Raw genomic sequence first — 19,718 nt, forward strand, 5'->3', positions numbered from 1 at the left:
CCTGGAGATGCCTGGGACCCAGGGACCATAGGACAGTGTCACCAGCAACACCTCCCCTCAGTACACACGCCCATCTCCCTGGATTCTGGATCAGTGTGGGAAATCTCATCACCCACCCTCCATGATTTTTATAGCCTCTGTAGATGTCCTGGGCCTAAGGAATATTTTTCTCTTCCCATCTAGATACTGCTTTTTCTCTTACCTCTCCCTGACACACACACCTCTGCACCCCCAGCAAATCAATTTCTGCCCTAGGAAGCCAAGAGAGGAGAGAAAGGGTCTGGTTCCCAAGTAAAATCGAACAGAAATGCCCTAAGCCCTAACTCTCGGCCCCAAGGCCTGGCTTCTGGGATATGACCAGCTTCCTCTGGGGGGCAGAGATGGTTGGTTAGCTTCCAAAACAGGTGTTTACTCTTGCATGGGAACTGCCCAGGGACTGACTTTCTTAGTGTCTTTCCCACTTGATCTAGGTGGTACCATGTGATATGTTGACACCCATAAAATATGAGTGAAAATGACATGTGTCACTTCGGAGCCAGAGCATTTAAGAAGTGGAAATGCTTTCTTCATCTTTTCTTTCCTCTGTCCACCAGCTGGAAGCAGATGACAAAGTCACTAGGCTGAAAGAATCTGAACCCCTGAAAAATCATGTGGAAGAAAGCCTCCCATTGGCCAGACACCCTCACTGGACTGTTAGGTAGATGAGAAATAAACTTGGATTGGGTCAAGCCACTGAGATTGTGGGAAATTTGGGGATCTGTGACAGCAGTTGTGTTACCCCTACTGCTAAATATAGGAAGCCTGGCACCTGCCCCCCTCCCCATGCTTTGTCGTGCAGACGGAGCGAGAAAATAATTGGAGGAAGGATTTCCCCTGGCATTGACAGGGGAGATTAAACAATCTTGGGGTGTCCAAAGGCCAGGCCCATGGAGGCAGGTCTGGAGAAGTCTGTGCTCATGGCTAGAGGCATGCGTGTGTGTTGAGGGTGCTGGGAATTCATCGTGGATCATAATGGGTGAAGTCAATATATTGATATTAAACGGAGGAAAAGTGCAGAGCAAGGAGGGCTAGAGCTTTCAGAAGAGGCCAGTGGGACCGCCCACCCAATTCTCCTGGAAACAGTTGAGTGAGCCCCGGGGCTTCTTTGTAAACATGCCTTTTGCTGAGCTGGCAAAGTCAGAGGCAGAGAAAGAGGAAGGAGGGAAACAGAACAGGCACTGGCCTGCTCTTGCCCCACCCCAGCTGCTTGGCGAAGACTCGCCTACTCTATTAAGACTCATTTCAAATCTCACCTCATCGATGAAGCCTTCCCTGACCTCTCTAGGTGCAGCTACTGGCTGTGTTCCAAGCACGGTGTCCGCACCGAATCACAGCTTCTATCACACGGGGTCACGACCATGACTTCCTGAGGACCATTGTGGCTTTTGTACCACCTGGGCCTGGCGCAAGTTCCTGGTGCAGAGCAGGCACCCATACGGTGGGTGAATGAATAAATAAATGAATGTATGATTCAATGAGCAGAACCCCAAACTGAAGAACCAAAACTAAGAACAAAAACGGAGGATGTCTGGGCACCTGGGTGGACAATCTCAGTTTTCTACCTAGGGTACCGTGAAAACATCCAGCGACACATTTTTCAGGTCACACAACATTTATTGCTGAAGACCACTGCTAGGGGTGGATGTGAATGTTGCCGTCCCCCAAAAAGCCCCAGCTGTGATAACATGTCACCAATCCCCTCAGACCCTGCCCAGTGAACGCTAGCCAATTCCAACTGCTCTTCCAGAACAGTGTCTCCCCCGAGCAGCAGCCTGCCTGGGCTGGGCTGGGCTGATCTGCTCGGACCCTGCCGATGGAAGCCATAACACTACCAGACAGGCCCAAAGATGGTAGGAGAATGGGATTGCAGGAGGATCGGGTGCCCCAGAGAAAAGGATGGGGAAGGTCCAGGACTTCAGCTGGTGCGGGGACTAGACGCACTGATGCCCTGCAGGAGGGGCAACTCGGATCCTTCAGAAAAGCTGCTTGGAGGGCCTGGGGACAGAGCCAGCTTTCTCTCCAAGGCAGTTTTCATGGCAACACTGTGTCTATGAGAAGCTGAAATGGAGAAAGCTGAGAAGAAATTCCAAAGTCCAAGGACAGCCCTGGGTACCAGGGATGTCCATCCACCTGGATTTTCCCAGGCTCCGGGGCCAGCAGAGAAGCAGCATCGGTTCCTTCATGCTCCTGCAGCCCTTGGGTGCAGCAACAGTTGTGTTTCTCTTTATGATGGATTTGTCCGCCAGCCCAAGTGAGGATTTGCTTCCCTGAGTATCTCAAAGGGCCCCTTGAGGGCAGGAGCCTTCTGTGGGACTGCAGAGGGGCACAGCTGCCGGGAGTCCCTCTGAGTTCCTGAGGTGATTGACGTTAGCTCTCTTGGCTCCTGGAATTTTTTTTTTTAATGTTTATTGGAGGATCGTTGATTTACAATGTTGTGTTAGTTTCAGGTGTACAACAAAGTAATTCAGTTACACGTGTACACATATCCACTCTTTTTTCTTTTAGATTCTTTTGCTCCTGGGATTTGTGGAGAATTTTTAAAAATACATCTACTTCTATTTCTTGAATATAAAAATAAAATGAAATGAAATTTGCCTCCAACAGCCTGTGACCAAACGAGGACAGCAAGCCCTGTCCTGAGTTGTCCGCGGGGACAGCCACGACACGGCCCCAGCGGGAGGGCTGAGAGGGGAGAGGCCACGCAGAAGGTCAGTGGGAATATCTTCCCACTAGGGATGGTCCCAGTACTCCATGAAACATATTACTGGCCCCTGACAGCAGTGATGGCTGGGCCACTGGAGGCGGGGGGGGCAGCCCATTCTGGACTAGTCTCCAAGTTAGGGTCAGAGAAGCAAGAATTCCTGATGTGACCTTCCAGGCCCTTCCCTGGGCTCCACCTCCTGCATCCATTATGGTCACCCCTGTGGGAACCTCCATGGTGTCCAAACAGTTCTCTTCAGGTGATTTCCAGCCTGGCGTTTGAGAAGAGCTGACAGCGCTCCTGGTTTCTGAAGACCTTGGGAAAGCAGTGATACACACATGTGCCCACGCACACACACATGTGTATTCACAGAGGCAGCAGACAGTGGAGGTGGCAGTAATGATGGTGTCTGGTGGCCTTTAGCCCAGATGATGGTGCCTATGGCCCGGTCACATTGGCCAGAGTCTTTACAGCAGCCAGTGCCGTGCGGTGGAGCCGGACTCAGGCTTTCTAGAAGCGCGTCTCACTCTGAGGAGAGGGAGAACAGGGTGAGGGTGGGCAGGGTGTGCTTGGAACACAGAAGGCTGAAGGTGGGGGCTCAGAGCCTAAAATTCAGCCCAGCTGTCATCAGGCACTGCTCCTCAGAGAAGAGGGGCAGCCCAGAGGAAAAGATGGGAACAGGACCTGCCCCACTGGACTTCCAGAGAAGCCTTCCCATCCCCACCTGAGCCCTACTGCCTGGGCAGAGAAGGGAAGGGCTGGCACAGCATCCCTGCCCTACAGCTAGGATGCAGGCCCAGGGAAGGTAGGAGCTGGACCGGGTCCACAGAGGTGGGGGGTAGACCTCCGTTTCCTGATGCCCAGTTTCCCGGGAGACCCACCTCCTGCCAATAAGGGGAGGCCTCCTCCTGTCAGTATGTGGGCTCACGACGCGGCCATCACTGGGCAGAGGCTGGGGCCAGTACCCAGCCTAGACCCACCACTTTCCAACCCTCTGAGCTCTGTTTTGCAGGAGGAAAAGGGGCGGAAGAAGCACAGGCAGCTGGGGTCGGCCCAACATTTGACTCCTGTCCTGTCCTGGTCATTTCCACATTCTGAACACCCCCAAAGGCGAGGGGGCAAGGGGACCTCGCCGAGACCCTGGGGAAAGGCTAGGCCCTCTTCCAGGAACCCCACCTTTAGGAGTCCCCGCCTGCTGGGTACACACACCCCGCAGGGCTCTCACCTCCATCTTGCTGTATATCCAGTGCAGGACTTCCGTCACTTTGGTGTACACGCCGGGTTTGTTTCTCTGGCCACAGCCAATGCCCCAGCTGGTGACTCCTGCCAGGTACCAGCGGCGGTCCTGCTCGCAGACCAGGGGCCCCCCGCTGTCTCCCTACAGGGGAGTGCACGCGCATCAGCAGGGTGAGAGAGGCAGTCCTTGGGCAGGAAACGGTGGGCACCTGACTCTCCCACCGACCCCAAAACCTCAGCCTTCCTCCCTTCCCTTGGGGTCCCAGGGCCTGAGCCTCACGTGGGAGCAGCCTCACCTGGCAGGAATCTCTCCCTCCCCGCAGGTCCCCCGCACACATCATCCTCGGGGTGAGGTTGCTGTTGTAGACCAAGTAGTTGTTACACCTCTTGAAGTCGATGAGGTTGACCTGCACCTCCCGGAGGAATGGGGATGTCCTCTCTTCAGTGCAGTGGAGGAGAGAGAAGAAGGGAAGGGAGTGAGACTCTGGGCGGCTTTGTGGCCTTCCAGCTGCCCACCCCACACCCCAGACTGGCAGCCTCCTGGGCGTGGAGGGCACCATTCCCATGGTAGGCCACCCAGGATGTATGGGCACATACACCCTCACACCAGATACAACTCACTACACGTAACAGAGACACACGTACCCAGACAAACTCACAGGCCTTTCAGGCTGCCTCACATGCTGCACAATGCCTTTCTGTGTCCAAAGCAACGTCAAATAGATCATTTGTTTCTGGTAACCACGTGCTCTGAGGAGAGCAGGTGTGATGAATCCATTTATAGAAGGAGAAATTTAGGGCTGAGGAAGGACTTGCCCACCGTCACCTAGCGAGTCAGTCACAGGGCCAAGATCAAAACGAGGCTGCTCCTGGCCAGTCCCCGCTCCATCCCACGAGCAGGCCCCGACACCTGCAGCGGCCACGAGCTTGCGATGCTCACGGCAAGGCCAGCTGACTGCTGTGCCTTCCTGCCCAGTATACATAATCTTACAGACCGGACACAAGACACGGCCACCTGTGATCACGATGAAGTGAGGGAAAACCAAACCGCTTCCTAGCCTCGTTTCAGCACAGACAAAACACAAGGTAGGTCAAACCACGAAAGGACCAAACAGCCCCCTGTCCCAGCCAGGAGGAGCAGCTCCTGCTTCTTCACCAACTATAGCTTTAGACGCAGTCTATTAACTCTTTCTAAATGAGATTTTAAGATATCCACTCACAGGATTATCCCTGCTTCCTACAGGCAACCAATCTAGAGAAATACTTCACTTCTTTGAACCCCCTTCAAAGTACCCGAATCCTATAAGTCCTTTCTGACACCCTCTTGTTGAGACGCCCCACGGTTCTCCCTGGTGTGAGTTCTCCCTCGGTTCAATGAGCAATGAACCCAGGTCTTTCAAAGACAGGGGTTTTCCTTGTGTTGTTGGCTGGGGCCTTGTCACGGCAACTGCTCTGATGTATACGCAGGTGTATATACACACACATTCACACCAAGGCCCATGACTCTATATATCCAAACCCTCCTCTAGGTAGACCCTCATCTCTATACCCTGACATATCACCCCCCCACACTCTACACAGACACATATGTACACACACACACACACACACACACACACACACACACACACACTCTAGCATCTGCCTCTCACCATCTGTCTCCTTGGTCTTGCCGAAGCCTGTGACCCAGCAGGTCTCGTTGAGGCTGAAGGTCTGTCCGTGCATGGGGAGGCAGGCAGGTTGCACATGTGCTGTGACAAGACCTCAAGACATCAGTGAAGGGACAAGGCTGGAGGTTTTGGTGGGGGGTGTGTGTGGAGGGACAGGAGTACCAATGTCCCAGGACCTCCTCCTTCCCCCCAGAGTGCTTCTGAATCTTTCAGGGCCTCGAACGGACCAGGCAAGAAACTCAATCACTTTATCTTGCCCCTCCAGCCTTCAGGGTGCCGTCAGAGTCCCCCAGACATTCTGATTTTTCGGTGGGTGACATGTGGGCAAATGCATATGTCTTGGAAGCTCCCCTGTGCCAAGCTGGTACTGGGTGGCTGAGGGTCTCTCTCTTCAAGAGTGGCTGTCCCAGCTGAGCCTCTTCCACGCCTGTCCCTCAGAGCAGGGAGCAGTGCAGGCTAAATCCCAGGTATTACTGCCATGACGTCTCAGGGTGTGTCCTGCCTGGTCTGGGGAGGGCACCCTTGTTTGGCCAGGGCCTGAGCCTCTCTCTCCAGGGTGAGACAACCTCTCCAAGTGGGGAGAGCACATCCCTAGAGGCACAGGCCACGAAATTGCTGCTCCCTTGCTCCCACACTCAGAATCATATAGAAGGTGCGGTTGTGCATCAGTTCATAAGCTCCCTCTGAGGACCAGTGTTCCCATGTGGACTAGAGCATCGACCAATTTGCAAGAAGAAAAGAGTTGATAGAATGTTTGCAGTGTTCACGATTGTTATGCTCACTGCAGCTTCCCGTGCCTAAAATAGTGCCTGACACATAGAAAGTGCTCATAGGAAGGAAGGAAGGGAGGGAGGGAGGGAGGGGAGGAAGGGGAAGGGGGGAGGGAGGGGGGAGGGGGGAGGGGGGAGGGAGGGAGGGATGGAGGGAGGAGAAAGACAGAGGGAGGGAGAATTAATGTAAAATTTTTCTCCTGTAAATTGGGAGTCGAACACATTTCTCTGCTAGAGAGTAAACAAACAAAAAATAAATGAAGGGATGCCATCAATTATTAAGCAAAAACACAAAACTTGACTTCTTAAAATAGTGTGTGTCTATTTTAGAGACATGCAGTCTTAAAACCATGTAACACTATTATATATTCTACTCTTTTTATGGGATAATTAAATTTATCAGTGAGCCTCCACAGGTTTCCTCAGCTAGTACTGTGACTTCGAAGCGCTCAGCCTACCAGACAGTTTAAGAAACTCTGCCCTGATCTCTAAACCAAAAATCAGCGCACATGGTCTGACCACAGGACTACATAAATCTAAGCTGTGAGTGTCTCAGCCTAGAGATATTCCTCCTTCCCAGGAGAGTGGGAGGGGGTGGGAGCGGCTATCAGAGTCTAGAGAGGGACTGCTGCAGTCTGAAAAGCATAGGTAGTGCTATATAGCTTTAATTTAGTTTTACAAATTAATTCTATTTGGAATTCCAAATAATACTCAGGGGGTTTGGGGTGATGGCAGGTAAGATCTGGACGGTTAGTCAAATGAAGTCTGGGTTTTACAAGGCTGGGAAGGCCTGTTCTGATCCTTCAGACTGCCTGCCCGCTTTTATGTGTGCGCGAGGGGCAGGGCAGGGGCAGCACGGCACTCCCATCTCACCGCCCCAGGCTCCACAGACGAGGCTAGGAGGGGCAGGAGAAAGGCTGAGAGGGCTCGCCCGTGGCGGGTGGTGGGCTTGGCTTCTGCTGGGATCCGCTGGGGGCCAGCTCCACCCAGCCCAGTCCTGCGTTGGGGTTGGGGTTCTCCTCCGCACACCGCTGTGATGAGCTAACCGCTGTGACTCAGGACCAACACCGCCTCCATAATTCACGTGCCGACAAAGGCCCCCTCACAGGCCCAGAGCACCAGAAAGGCTGGACTAAGCAGAGAGCCCTCCAAGGCTTCCAGAAGCCTCTGTAGCCTGCCAAGACGGATTAGGTGCCCGAATCTGTGCCACCACGGCTCCCCGGGGTGCCCCCGACATCACATCACTAGCTTCTAAGTGGCTGTTTGTGTGTGTCATCCGTTTTGTTCTCTTTGCAGTGAAATTGCAGAGCCGCTATGTGGGAGACACACAGTGTTTGACGCGTGAACAAATGGGTGGATGAAGTAATGAAGATAAACCCTGATCTCCTGAGAACTTCAGTAGCATTTCCTTCCTGTAGCCCCATTTGCTCCTCAGCTCCACCCTCAGCTCTCACGGCAGTTAGATGTTTGGATGTATAGGTACTTTTCTTGTGTTCGCAACTTTGGCGTTGGCAATTTGCCAGCAGAGAGCAGCAAGGGAAGAGCACTGCTTAGGAGCCAGACCCAACTGGACCTAGTCTTGGAGCGGCCACTCATTACTGCATGGCCTCGGGGAACTCTCTCTCTCTCAAGCTCCTCTTCTCAAATGTAAAATGAAGTTAATAATAGTACCTGCTCCACAGGATGGGTTGTGAAGAGTAAATGAAATTGTATATGTAAAGTGCCTACCACAGGGTCTGGTCTCTGTTAAGTGCTCGATATACCAGTGAAACAATTCGATCTGTTTATCCTGATGAAGGCCAGTATCCAACCCCTGGCTCTGTCACCAATTTGCAATGTCAGATGTGTCACTGGGGCAAGTTTGTTTCCAACCTCTGGGTCTCAGTTCCCCTAACTGTAAGACAGAGGTGTTCCACTAAATGATCTCTAACAATCTTTGACATCCACCACGCTGAAGCTCTGGACCCTGGGATGGGTCAGTGGACGCTGCTAAGTGTCAAGGCTGGGCCCCAGGGCTGCTGGATGAGCAGGGTGGGGTGTGACAGGCATGGATTCACTCACCGGTCAGAGTCAGGGGCTCGGAGAGCCGCATGAGGGCGATATCATAGTCGTCCTCGTCGTCCGAGTAGTTGCTGTTGATAATGATCTGGGCAATGGAGGCTCCCTCGGGCAGCTGGTGCAGGTTGTTGGTGCCCACGTACACCTTCCAGTCCTCCAGGATCTTATTCGGGGTCCTGCTAGGGCCACAGAGAGCATGGGCCAGTTACCACATGGCAGAGCCCTCTGGCAGCTTCCACCGCACACAGGGAGCTGCGGCCAGAGCGCCACTGGAGGCAGGAGAATGGATGAAATGACCTCTGGGGGGAGCTCTCTATCTTAGCCCGGGGATCTAGGACAATCCCCTACTTCCAAACAACCGCTCTGAACTGGCGGCTCTGTACCTTACGATAGAAAACGGGAGGGGATGAGTAAGACTTCTAGGACCACTGGCCCCACTGTCTCCTCTGGACGCCACCAAGGATCAAATAAGGCAGGTGGGACACATCTCAGTGGTAGTATCCTCAGCAGAAACGGAGCTTTCGATGGGACAAAGTGACCCACTGAAGCCTCACTACTGGGGAAGCCAGTGCCCCTGAGGCCTTGTCTCCGAGCCCTTTCCTGTCCACCAGCTCAAAGGACAGGCCTGGCTGGTGACTGTCAGAAGCTGACCGCACTGCCCTTCCCACAATCCCCATCCCTCAATTCCTGGGACAGCATTCCTGATGTCTTGGGCTCCTCCCCTCTAACTTGCAGTTTCTGGAAGCAGCAACAAGTCCCAACCCTCTTTATTTCACCCTGTTCCTTAGGGCAGGCTCACAATTCCTTCCTTCTACCTGCCTCTCTCTCTCCCTTGGAGCCACCAATCTGTACTGGCTCAGAACAAGTAATCCCGACTCACAGTCCCAGGACCAAATACCAATGGCAAACCATGGTCCTCACCACACACGAGCTGCCCAGCCCACAGGGGCCAGCCTTACCAACAAAGCCCCCCTCTACAGAGAGAAGTAGTCTGCCCTCAGCCCTTGCTGGCGTCCCCGACCCTCAGCGGTGTCGCATCATTGCCCCCTTGGGCACTTACAAGAAGAAGCAGTGGGCGGCGGTGAGAACCCACTGGGCGTCAATCAGCGTCCCCCCACAAATGTGGGTGTGGGCGTACTGCAGACTGACTTGCCAAGGCCACTTGCTCTCTCGGGCCAGCGCCCCTCCCACGATCCGCCCGGTCAGGGCCCTCAGTCCACAGCCTGGGGAGAAGTAGAAGAGATAAGCTAGTACGAACTCAGCTTTTCTCAGAGCTGCAACCATGCTCCCAGGCCCAGGGAATCTCAGGCAGCCGCATCCTGAGGGTACCACCCACTCAGGAGGCCGCTTTGCTCACTTAATCTGATGCAGCACAGCTGCTTCCTGCCAACAGAGCTCCCACATGGTGGGTTAGCCTTCTGGGATCATCCAATGGGTAGTTTGGTCCTAGGAAAGATCCTCTTTCCTCCCCCTCATTCATTCTTCCATTAATTCGATAAATGCTTCCTAAATACCTCATGCTTTGCGCACTGTGCCAGGCTCACAACGGTGAATTCCAGGGCTGCTGTCAGGACCTCGCGAAAGCAGACCAAGCCTAACATGACCCTGAATTGGTAAGCACTGTGAGGGGGATCGTTTCAAAACAAAGGAGAAAAGCCCTTCCCATGATGCACAGGCAGGTGGCGTCCACGTGTTTCCTCAGTGGGTCATCTTGTGCTGTTGGGGACCCTGCACCCCAAGCGAACATTTCCAAACATGTTCTGGAGTGAGTCCTCCCCCCGAAATCATGGACAGAGTTTGTTCACATGTGTGTTCTTTCTTTGAAGAAGGAGCGAGTGAAGAGCCAGCGGTGGTCCGAGGGGCTCCATCCGCAGCACTGTGCCCGCCTGCTCAGGGGAGCACCCCGCCCGGCCATCATGAGAACACAGCACTCATGGACCGGTTAACAGTTTGGGCTTTGGGGTCAGACCCAAGGTCCAATACCAGCTCCTTACCTACCAGCGGTCTGACCTTAAGTAAGGCAAAATTTTCAGTCTCTTTTCAGTAAGCGGACAATAATGGCACCTGCCTCATAAGAATTAAATGTCATCACGTTTGTAAAGCCATAGACGCAGTGCCTTGGCACCCAGTGTGCTCCGTAAATGTTGGCTCTGGATCTAGCTCCACATCTATCGATAGCAGAGCTTTAAGCTGGCCCTGATGTGCTCTCCCAGTCCTCTGTCCTCTGCCCAGAATCCAGGAGACTTGGATGGTGAGGTTGCTGGGCTAAGCAGAGTCAGGAGAAGGGGAAATGCTACCCTGAGAATGTCCATCCAGGTGCCTTACAGGGACCCTGGCCCTGAAACAGGCCTGCTGCTCCAGCCCCTCTTCCTGGCTTGGACACCCAGGGCTGGCCCTCTCCCTCATAGGGACCCCACTGCTCTGCCCCCTGACTCCCACCCCACACAGGCCACTATCCAGGAGAAAGGGCATCTTCTTACTGGGACACTGGAGAGTCACATACTGCTGGGAAGGGCATTCAGACCTGCAGCAGGAAACACAAAAGATGAGAAAAGGGCACATTAGCTGGCTCCTCCAGGAAGCCTTCCGTGATTGGTTTCTGCTAAGTCTCATCCCATCCCCTCTGCACAAGAATATGGAGTTTCTTTTCTTCTTTTCTTTTTCTTTTTTTTGTAACATCTTTACTGGAGTATAATTGCTTTACAATGTTGTGTTAGTTTCTGCTTTATAACAAAGTGAATCAGCTATATGTATAGATATATCCCCCATTCCCTCCCTCTTGCATCTCCCTCCCACACTCCCTATCCCACCCCACTAGGTGGTCACAAAGCATCGAGCTGATCTCCCCGTGCGATGCAGCTGCTCCCCACTAGCTATCTGTTTTACATTTGGTAGTATATATATGTCAATGCTACTCTCTCACTTCGTCCCAGCTTACCCTTCCCCCTTCCCATGTCCTCAAGTCCATTCTCTATGTCTACGTCTTTATTCCTGTCCTGCCCCTAGGTTCATCAGAACCTTTTTTTTTTTTTTTTTTAGATTCCGTATATATGTGTTAGCATATGGTATTTGTTTTTCTCTTTCTGACTTACTTCACTCTGTATGACAGACTCTAGGTCCATCGACCTCACTACAAATAACTCAATTCTGTTTCTTTTTATGGCTGAGTAATATTCCATTTATATATGTGCCACATCTTCTTTATCCATTCATCTGTCGATGGACATTTAGGTTGCTTCCATGTCCTGGCTATTGTAAATAGTGCTGCAATGAACCTTGTGGTACATGTCTCTTTTTGAATTATGGTTTTCTCAGGGTATATGCCCAGTACTGGGATTGCTGAGTCATATGGTATTCTATTTTTAGTTTTTTAAGAAACCTCCATACTGTTCTCCATAGTGGTTGTACCAATTCACATTCCCACCAACAGTGCAAGAGGGTTCCCTTTTCTCACACCCTCTCCAGCATTTATTGTTTGTAGATTTTTTGATGATGGCCATTCTGACTGGTGTGAGGTGATACCTCACTGTGGTTTTGATTTGCATTTCTCTAATGATTAGTGATGTTGAGCATCCTTTCATGTGTTTGTTGCCCATCTGTATGTCTTCTTTGGAGAAATGTCTATTTAGGTCTTCTGCCCATTTTTGGATTGGGTTGCTTGTTTTTTTGATATTGAGCTGCATGAGCTGCTTGTATATTTTGGAGATTAATCCCAGTTCCTTCATTTGCAACTATTTTCTCCCATCTGATGGTTGTCTTTTCATCTTGTTTATGGTTTCTTTTGCTATGCAAAAGCTAAGCAAAAGCTTTTGTTTCACATTTGTTTATTTTTGTTTTTATTTCCATTTCTCTAGGAGGTGGGTCAAAAAGGATCTTGCTGTGATTTATGTCATAGAGTGTTCTGCCTATGTTTTCTTCTAAGAGTTTTATAGTGTCTGGCCTTACATTTGGGTCTTTAATCCATTTTAAGTTTATTTTTGTGTATGCTGTTAGGGAGTGTTCTAATTTCATTCTTTTACATGTAGCTGTCCAGTTTTCCCAGCACCACTTATTGAAGAGGCTGTCTTTTCTCCACTGTATATTCTTGCCTCCTTTATCAAAGATAAGGTGACCATATGTGCGTGGGTTTATCTCTGGGCTTTCTATCCTGTTCCATTGAGATATATTTCTGTTTTTGTGCCAGTACCATATTGTCTTGATTACTGTAACTTTGTAGTATAGTCTGAAGTCTGGGAGCCTGATTCCTCCAGCTCCATTTTTGTTTCTGAAGATTGCTTTGGCTATTCAGGGTCTTCTGTGTTTCCACACAAATTGTGAAATTTTTTGTTCTAGTTCTGTGATAAAAAGCCAGTGGTAGTTTGATAGGGATTGCATTGAATCTGTAGATTGCTTTGGGTAGTACAGTCATTTTTCACAATGTTGATTCTTCCAATCCAAGAACATGGTATATCTCTCCATCTGTTTGTATCATCTTTAATTTCTTTCATCAGTGTCTTATAGTTTTCTGCATACAGGTCTTTTGTCCTCTTAGGTAGGTTTATTCCTAGGTATTTTATTCTTTTTGTTGCAATGGTAAATGGGAGTGTTTCCTTAATTTCTCTTTCAGATTTTTCATCATTAGTGTATAGGAATGCAAGAGATTTCTGTGCATTAATTTTGTATCCTGCTACTTTACCAGATTCATTGATTAGCTCTAGTAGTTTTCTGGTAGCATCTTTAGGATTCTCTCTATATAGTATCATGTCATCTGCAAACAGTGACAGCTTTACTTCTTCTTTTCCAATTCGGATTCCTTTTATTTCTTTTTCTTCTCTGTTGCTGTGGCTAAAACTTCCAAGACTATGTTGAATAACAGTGGTGAGAGTGGGCATCCTTGTCTTGTTCCTGATTTTAGAGGAAATGGTTTCAGGTTTTCCACCATTGAGAATGATGTTGGCTGTGGGTTTGTCATATATGGCCTCTATTATGTTGAGGTAGGTTCCCTCTATGCCTACTTTCTGGAGAGTTTTTATCATAAATGGGTGTTGAATTTTGTCAAAAGCTTTTTCTGCATCTATTGAGATTATCATAAGGTTTTTATCTTTCAGTTTGTTAATATGGTGTATCACATTGATTGATTTGCGTATATTGAAGAATCCTTGCGTTCCTGGGATAAACCCCACTTGAAGATGGAGATTCTGACCTTTCTCCCTCCCAGTGGGACAGACCCTTCCAGTGCTTTCTGCAGGAATGGGGATGGCTTAGTGCAAAACATGCCCACTCTTCTCCCAACGTCCGTTTTTCTGTGGCAGATCGCACATATTGGCTAGGTCCATGTCCTTTGAACTCATGACTTCACTGTCCCAGCATCTTTCCCAAGCTAAACAGGTGACCCAACATTCCCCTGACAGTTGCTCAATGTTCAGCCAGCAACGTAGCATGTGAACCACCCAGCACAAAGCAGGCATCCAGGAGGCAGCTCATTGCTTCCCTTCCCTCCCCATGCCTACTTATCTCACAGCCTGGTTTCTTCTCTCCCCTCCCCAAGGTAAACACTGCTAGCTGGTGGGGCACCCCCCCCCCACTCCTCCCCTCCACCCAGTGGTGGTGGGAAAGAGCAGCTGCAGTGCAAAGATGACAGATGGCGAGGCCCAGGGGGATGGCGATGCTCCTCAGATGGGCCTCCCTGCCCCCTAACTACCTGCACCTGGCACTCCCCCTGCTGAAGCTCCCCCGCCCCATTCCCCACCCCACTGATGTTTCCCCCTTTCCACCCCAAGCCCCCTCCCTGCAGCAGCTTTCTGTCCAAACATCAGGCTGACCAGTGGCCCCGAGGTTTATTCATTGTCTTTGCCAACCAGGTGAACTCTTGGGGGCCCCTCTGACCTCGAGGTGCTCTGTGCACCCAGCTTCGACTGCTTTCAAGTCAGGAGGCAGGTAATGAATGAGAGCTGTTTCTGAGATGCTCTTGACATTCACGAGGGACTCCTGGAGGTGGGATCCCAGAAAGGCCGAGGGAGAGGGGCTCCCTGACTCAGAGCACTCCTTCACTCCCCTGCTCACAGCTGACAGCCTGGGCCGCCTCACACACCTGTAGATGCTCTCCTGGAAGGTGGAACTATATTTGGAGATTGAGAAACTGCTGTCAAAATTCCTGTTGGTCACGTTGGCTGTCCAGAAAGCACTGCAAGGGAGGAGAGGGGAGAAGAATGAACCTCCTCGAGACAGCGCACACCCATGGCTCCCCAGCCAGCATTAGAGTCCCAAGCGAGCCCTGCTGCAGAGGCCAAAGGCAGTTAAAACCCAACAATCTCAGACCCCACCCACATATTCCACCACTGGCCCCTACTAGCCCTACGCACTAACCCAGTAGTTTTTGTTTTGTTTTTTTAATGTTGAGCCTTCTTTTAATTTATTTATTTTTATTTTTTGGCTGTGTTGGGTCTTCGTCTCTGTGCGAGGGCTTTCTCTAGTTGCGGCAAGCGGGGGCCACTCCTCATTGCGGTGCGCAGGCCTCCCACCGTCGTGGCCTCCCTTGTTGCGGAGCACAGGCTCCAGACGCGGAGGCTCAGCAGTTGTGGCTCATGGGCCCAGCTGCTCCGCGGCATGTGGGATCTTCCCAGACCAGGGCTCGAACCCGTGTCCCCTGCATTAGCAGGAAGATTCTCAACTACTGTGCCACCAGGGAAGCCCCTAACCCAGTAGTTTTGAAAGTGTGGTCCAATCCCAGGGGACAATGTTAGCACTGCCTGGGAAGTTGTTAGAAATGCAAATTCTTGGGCCCTGTCCCAGGCCTACCAAATCAAGAATTCTGGTTTTCCGTTTTAACAAGCTCCCCAGGTGATTCTGATGCGCTCTCAAGTTTGAGAAACACTGACCTAGCCCTTTTCTCTCCAGACTGTGATCCACGGACTGACAGCAGCAGTATCACCCCAGACCTGCTGAGCCAGACTCTGCATTTTAAAGATCCTCATGTTATGGGTTTGCACCTTAAAGCCTGAGAACCATTTGGCTTTTAGACCACAACGTGCCTAAGTATCACCCCCGGGTGTTGTTAAGCAGGTCTGAAATCCTAATCCCAGAGATTCTGATTTCAGGGTGCATTTTAACAAGCACCCCAGGTGATTCTTCTGTGGATGATCCATGGACCGCTATCTGCGTGGCCCTTCGGTGTGTTTCTAGAACACGGGACACCCTTGCATGACAGCATGCCTTTGCGGGCACTGTCCCTCTACCCAGGGGCCTCGTCCATGCTCTGCTGACCTCCGGGCACAGTCAGGCACCCTCTCCGTTGTGTGTGCATAATGCGTCCCACGTGTCCTTTCCGTTACACATCACACGGTGCTGTGATTATTGGTTGAAGCCTCGCTCACCCGCACCATACCAGAGATTGTCCAAGGGCAGGGATCTTGTCTGGGTGAATGGCTCAGACATAATAAAAGCTCGATGAATGTTCTTTGAATAAATGACACTATCTATTGAAGCCCAAAGGAAGCTCGCATTTGCATAAGGTCACACAACTCAATGATAAACGATGTCCGTTGTCTTCCAACTAGATCACCCAGATCGTCTTTCACAGATGGGAACTCTGAGGCTGAGGTAGGGGCAGAGAACTGGTTCTAAGTCCTCGTCCCCAAGCCCTGGTGTTCTAGGTGGTTTCTACAGAGAGCCCACAGTGAGATCCTAAACAAACCTTTCTCGCTACAACTTCACACACGTTGGTGAACCCCCGAACTACTTGGTTTGAAACCCAGACCAAGGGGGAGGATGGAGGTGACTATGTGGCCTGCCAACCGGGGGCTCCTTCAAGGGGGAAGGTCACGGTAAACCCCACTCCCTACTCCACCCACTGGTACCAGCTTCTTGTTTCAGATCTGTAGGGCCAAAGATGCTAATGACTTTATCTAGCCACGTCTGCCCATCTCGTTCCTCGTTTGACGCATTCTAGCCCAAGCCGCAGCTGCTTTTTTGCTCAAAGTCCACTGAAGGGTTTGCACAGCCTGAGTTGCTGGTTCCCAGATGTGAGGAGAAGACGAGACCTGCCCGAATGCCCACCCACCTCACAGGGCCTCTGCGACCACTGAATGCAAGCGTGGGCACGAGGACGCTTTGATGCAAAAAACCATACAGGAGCGTCATCCTGCTGTAGATCTGCAAATAACTACATTGGCCTCCTGGAAACAGCTTGTCCCCAGACTTGGGCTCCCCAGGCCACTGTCCCTTTGAATAATTCAAGTATGCTATTAGCTAGTGACTTCAGCCCTGGTCCCCAAGAGTCTTTTTAGTATGTGTTTCCATCAATGATCCTGAGATGCCCTTGTGAAGAGTTTGAGGCGCCCCTGAAGCTGGGACTCATGGGGGAGGTTTACCTCTTGAAACCCAGCTGCTGGCAGGTCTTGTTCGAGTAGAGATCATTCCAGCTGTCACTGCAGATGGGAAGCCACTTATGGGAGGATCCAGAGTAGAATTTAAGCAGAGACTTGTCCCAGTCAAACCTCACTGCAGGGCAAAAAAAGGTCAAGGCAGGGCCTCAGCACCAGGAAGCTCCAAGTTCTTGAGGAATGAACTGAGTAAGGCTCTGAGATGCTCCTGTCCTAAGGCTTCTCACTGAGGCCTTGCAAACAGCCGGGAGCTTGGCCCGGGACGGGATGGTCGTCAGCCAGTGCTCAGAGCCCAAGATGCTCAGTAAGGGCAGAGCCAAGGCGAGGGGCTGGGGCAGAGCAGAAAGAGATCTCCATCCGATGGGACCCACAGCCGTCACTGGGAGAAGGGGTGTGCGCTGCCAGGAGCTATCACCCCACGAGGGCAGTGATGTGCCCAAATAAGAGAGGGACAAGGGGAGTGGTGATCCAACTGAGTGCTCGCTAGACAGGCTCAGTCACAGATGGATGTGGTCATGGGCAAGGACACACATGTACACACAGGTGGAAAGGGCCAGTTGTGCACCCACAGACACCCACATTGGGGCTGTACATGGACAACACAAGTAAAAACCACTGAGGACCAGCGCTCAAAGAGATCATTGTGCTCATGAAAGCCTTCATTTACAAACTGACCTTCATGGAACCATAGAGGTGGCAGGTCAGAGGTCACCTGCTGGGCACATGGACAGAGCTCTGGACCCCACACCTGCCTCCAGCCAGAGCAGCCCTGCTTTGCTCAGTCTGGTAGCTGCGAGCTGTCAGATGGTATCCGAGAACCACTAATCTTGTCCAATCCACTCATTTTCCAAGTTAGGAAACTGAAGCCCAGAGAAGGTAAGTGATTAACCCAAGTCACACAGCACTCAAAGCCAGGTTCCAAACCCCAGCCTATTGTAACTAGAACCCAGATCCTCTGAGTCTCTCTCCATTGCCTCCCATTTGAGCTGATACCCAGTTTGCAGTCCCCAGAGTGCACATGCGCGGGTGTGCACTTGCTCATGCTCACGCGTGCACGCGTGCACACACACACACACACACACACACACACACACAGCCGGCCTCCTTACCACAGCCCAGCTCGTCGCTCTTCAGCTTACAGTCCACGACCCCATCACAGCGCACAGCACGCTTGGGGCAGCTCTCTACCGGTTCCTTGTACTTGATCCCTACGTGGCCCTGCCAGAAGTAGACTGAAAAAAATGAAGCAGAAGCCAGGTCACTGCCAGCCCCAGAGAGACATGACACTAAGCAGCCCATGGCCCTGGGTGTTCTGAGACACTGATCTGCAATCCCTCCTGGACTCTGGGTCTCCCGTCCCCCTTCTGTATGGAGAGAAAGGCTGCTCAGGAATGCTCCGGAATGCTCCAGAAAGCTTCTGCAAGCAGGGCAGCACTCAAGAGCGGCCACCCAGAGAGGGAGGGAGGGAGGGAGGGAGGTGTGGAGACGGTTACTACTCTGGGAGCTCCCCTGCCCTATGTGCCGGCCAGAGTGGTGGTCAGAAAAAGCCCTTCCTCCACCATCCCAGAGGCCCCTTCTCAGAGCCACTCTGGCATCCCTCTGCCTCTGTGCCCTGTGGGTTGTAGCAGAGACATTTCCATCTTCAGTCATACACTTGCAACCACTACCTGTCCTGTCTTCGCAAAGGCTGTCCTCCCAGCCTCAGAAGCTCCTGGATTTTCTTCCTCCTCCCTCTTCTCTAAACAAGGGATGTCCCCTTGGCTCAGTTCTTGCCCCGTTACTTGTCTTGATGCCTTTAAATGTCTTCCCACTCCGCGAGCAACTCCAGGTGGCTGATTCCTAAACGTACAAGTTGTGCTGAAAAGCCGACAGCTTTACAAACCATATGTGAAAATCAGCTTCATGACTTCTTCTAAGACCCATCTCTTTCCAAACTAGGAACCGTCATCCCTCCTTCCCGGAAACACCTCCCCTTGGATGCCTAAGAAACCCCGGTTCTGACTCCTCACCCTGCCTCTTGTCTGCAACCTGTTCCTCAGCCCTCACATATCCCACTGGTCCCACTATGCTCTCCGTCACCCCGGGTGCAGGTCAGCCCTGTGTGACTGCTCCTTCCAAGTCCAGACACCAATCCCTCCTAACCTCTTGGACGTCCCCCTCCTCTCTGTGCCCTGGTCCTTCCCTCTCCCACGTCCTGGGCACTGAGGCTCCTGGGATCACTTTGATGTGTAGCAGAGAGAGCTCTCAGGGGGCGGGGGCTCTAGTCCTGACCCCACTGCACAGCTGCTCAGTGACCACTTCCCTGGGAATTCCGGAGGTCAGGGGGCTTCAGGGAATGCTGTGAAATCATGCTGAGCACCTGCCCTCAGTTGCCATCTCCCCCCTCCATGGGTTATTTCCTACTGGAGCAGATGTCCCGTGTGGGGAAGGGAGGCAGCTGGGTGGGGCACCCCAGCGGGAGGTTCACATGCATGCCACGTGGCGGCAGGTTCTGTGTTGACGCCTTCACATGCATTGTCAGGCAGGTGGGGAAACTGAGGCTCGGGAAGTTAATTAACTTGATGAAGCCACACAGCTGGTAAGTGGCAGAGCCGAGATGCTTCGGCAGGTCTGTCTGGTCCTAAAGCCATACTCCTTGTTTGTTTGTTTTTTTACTTTTATTTGTATTTATTTTTTGCGGCATTTATTCCCGGGCCGTACGTTTTTGTTTCTTCAGTTTCTTCTGAGATATCTTCTTCTTCTGGACAACCTCCTCTTCTGGTTTAGGAACAATCTGTTCTTTTTCAGTAAGGATCATCTCCATGTGGCAGGGAGAGCTCACGTATGGGTTGATCCGACCATGAGCTCTGTAAGTCCTGTGCCGCATCTTGGAGGCTTTGCTCAC

General features: G+C 51.6%; 1 protein-coding gene across 2 annotated transcripts in view; it reads right to left on the minus strand.

Moving 5' to 3' along the window:
* Nucleotides 1–1,632: 1,632 nt before the first annotated feature.
* The window catches only part of TMPRSS13 (transmembrane serine protease 13), a 30,188-nt gene continuing 12,102 nt past the window's right edge, over nucleotides 1,633–19,718 (minus strand). Inside the window, exons 4-13 of one of the 2 annotated variants that reach the window (XM_067751162.1) lie at nucleotides 17,944–18,066; nucleotides 16,823–16,952; nucleotides 14,545–14,637; nucleotides 10,955–10,998; nucleotides 9,535–9,697; nucleotides 8,478–8,650; nucleotides 5,629–5,727; nucleotides 4,273–4,415; nucleotides 3,966–4,118; nucleotides 1,633–3,268 (exon numbers count right to left, since the gene is read on the minus strand). In XM_067751162.1, the coding sequence (XP_067607263.1) occupies nucleotides 3,251–3,268; nucleotides 3,966–4,118; nucleotides 4,273–4,415; nucleotides 5,629–5,727; nucleotides 8,478–8,650; nucleotides 9,535–9,697; nucleotides 10,955–10,998; nucleotides 14,545–14,637; nucleotides 16,823–16,952; nucleotides 17,944–18,066 (1,139 nt within the window). In that variant the 3' untranslated portion in view covers nucleotides 1,633–3,250. Of the gene's footprint in view, nucleotides 3,269–3,965; nucleotides 4,119–4,272; nucleotides 4,416–5,628; nucleotides 5,740–8,477; nucleotides 8,651–9,534; nucleotides 9,698–10,954; nucleotides 10,999–14,544; nucleotides 14,638–16,822; nucleotides 16,953–17,943; nucleotides 18,067–19,718 lie in introns of both variants that reach the window. The other variant, XM_067751161.1, reaches the window with a different exon arrangement.

This window comes from Pseudorca crassidens, chromosome 9 (assembly GCF_039906515.1).
Source record: "Pseudorca crassidens isolate mPseCra1 chromosome 9, mPseCra1.hap1, whole genome shotgun sequence".
Taxonomy (NCBI): domain Eukaryota; kingdom Metazoa; phylum Chordata; class Mammalia; order Artiodactyla; family Delphinidae; genus Pseudorca; species Pseudorca crassidens.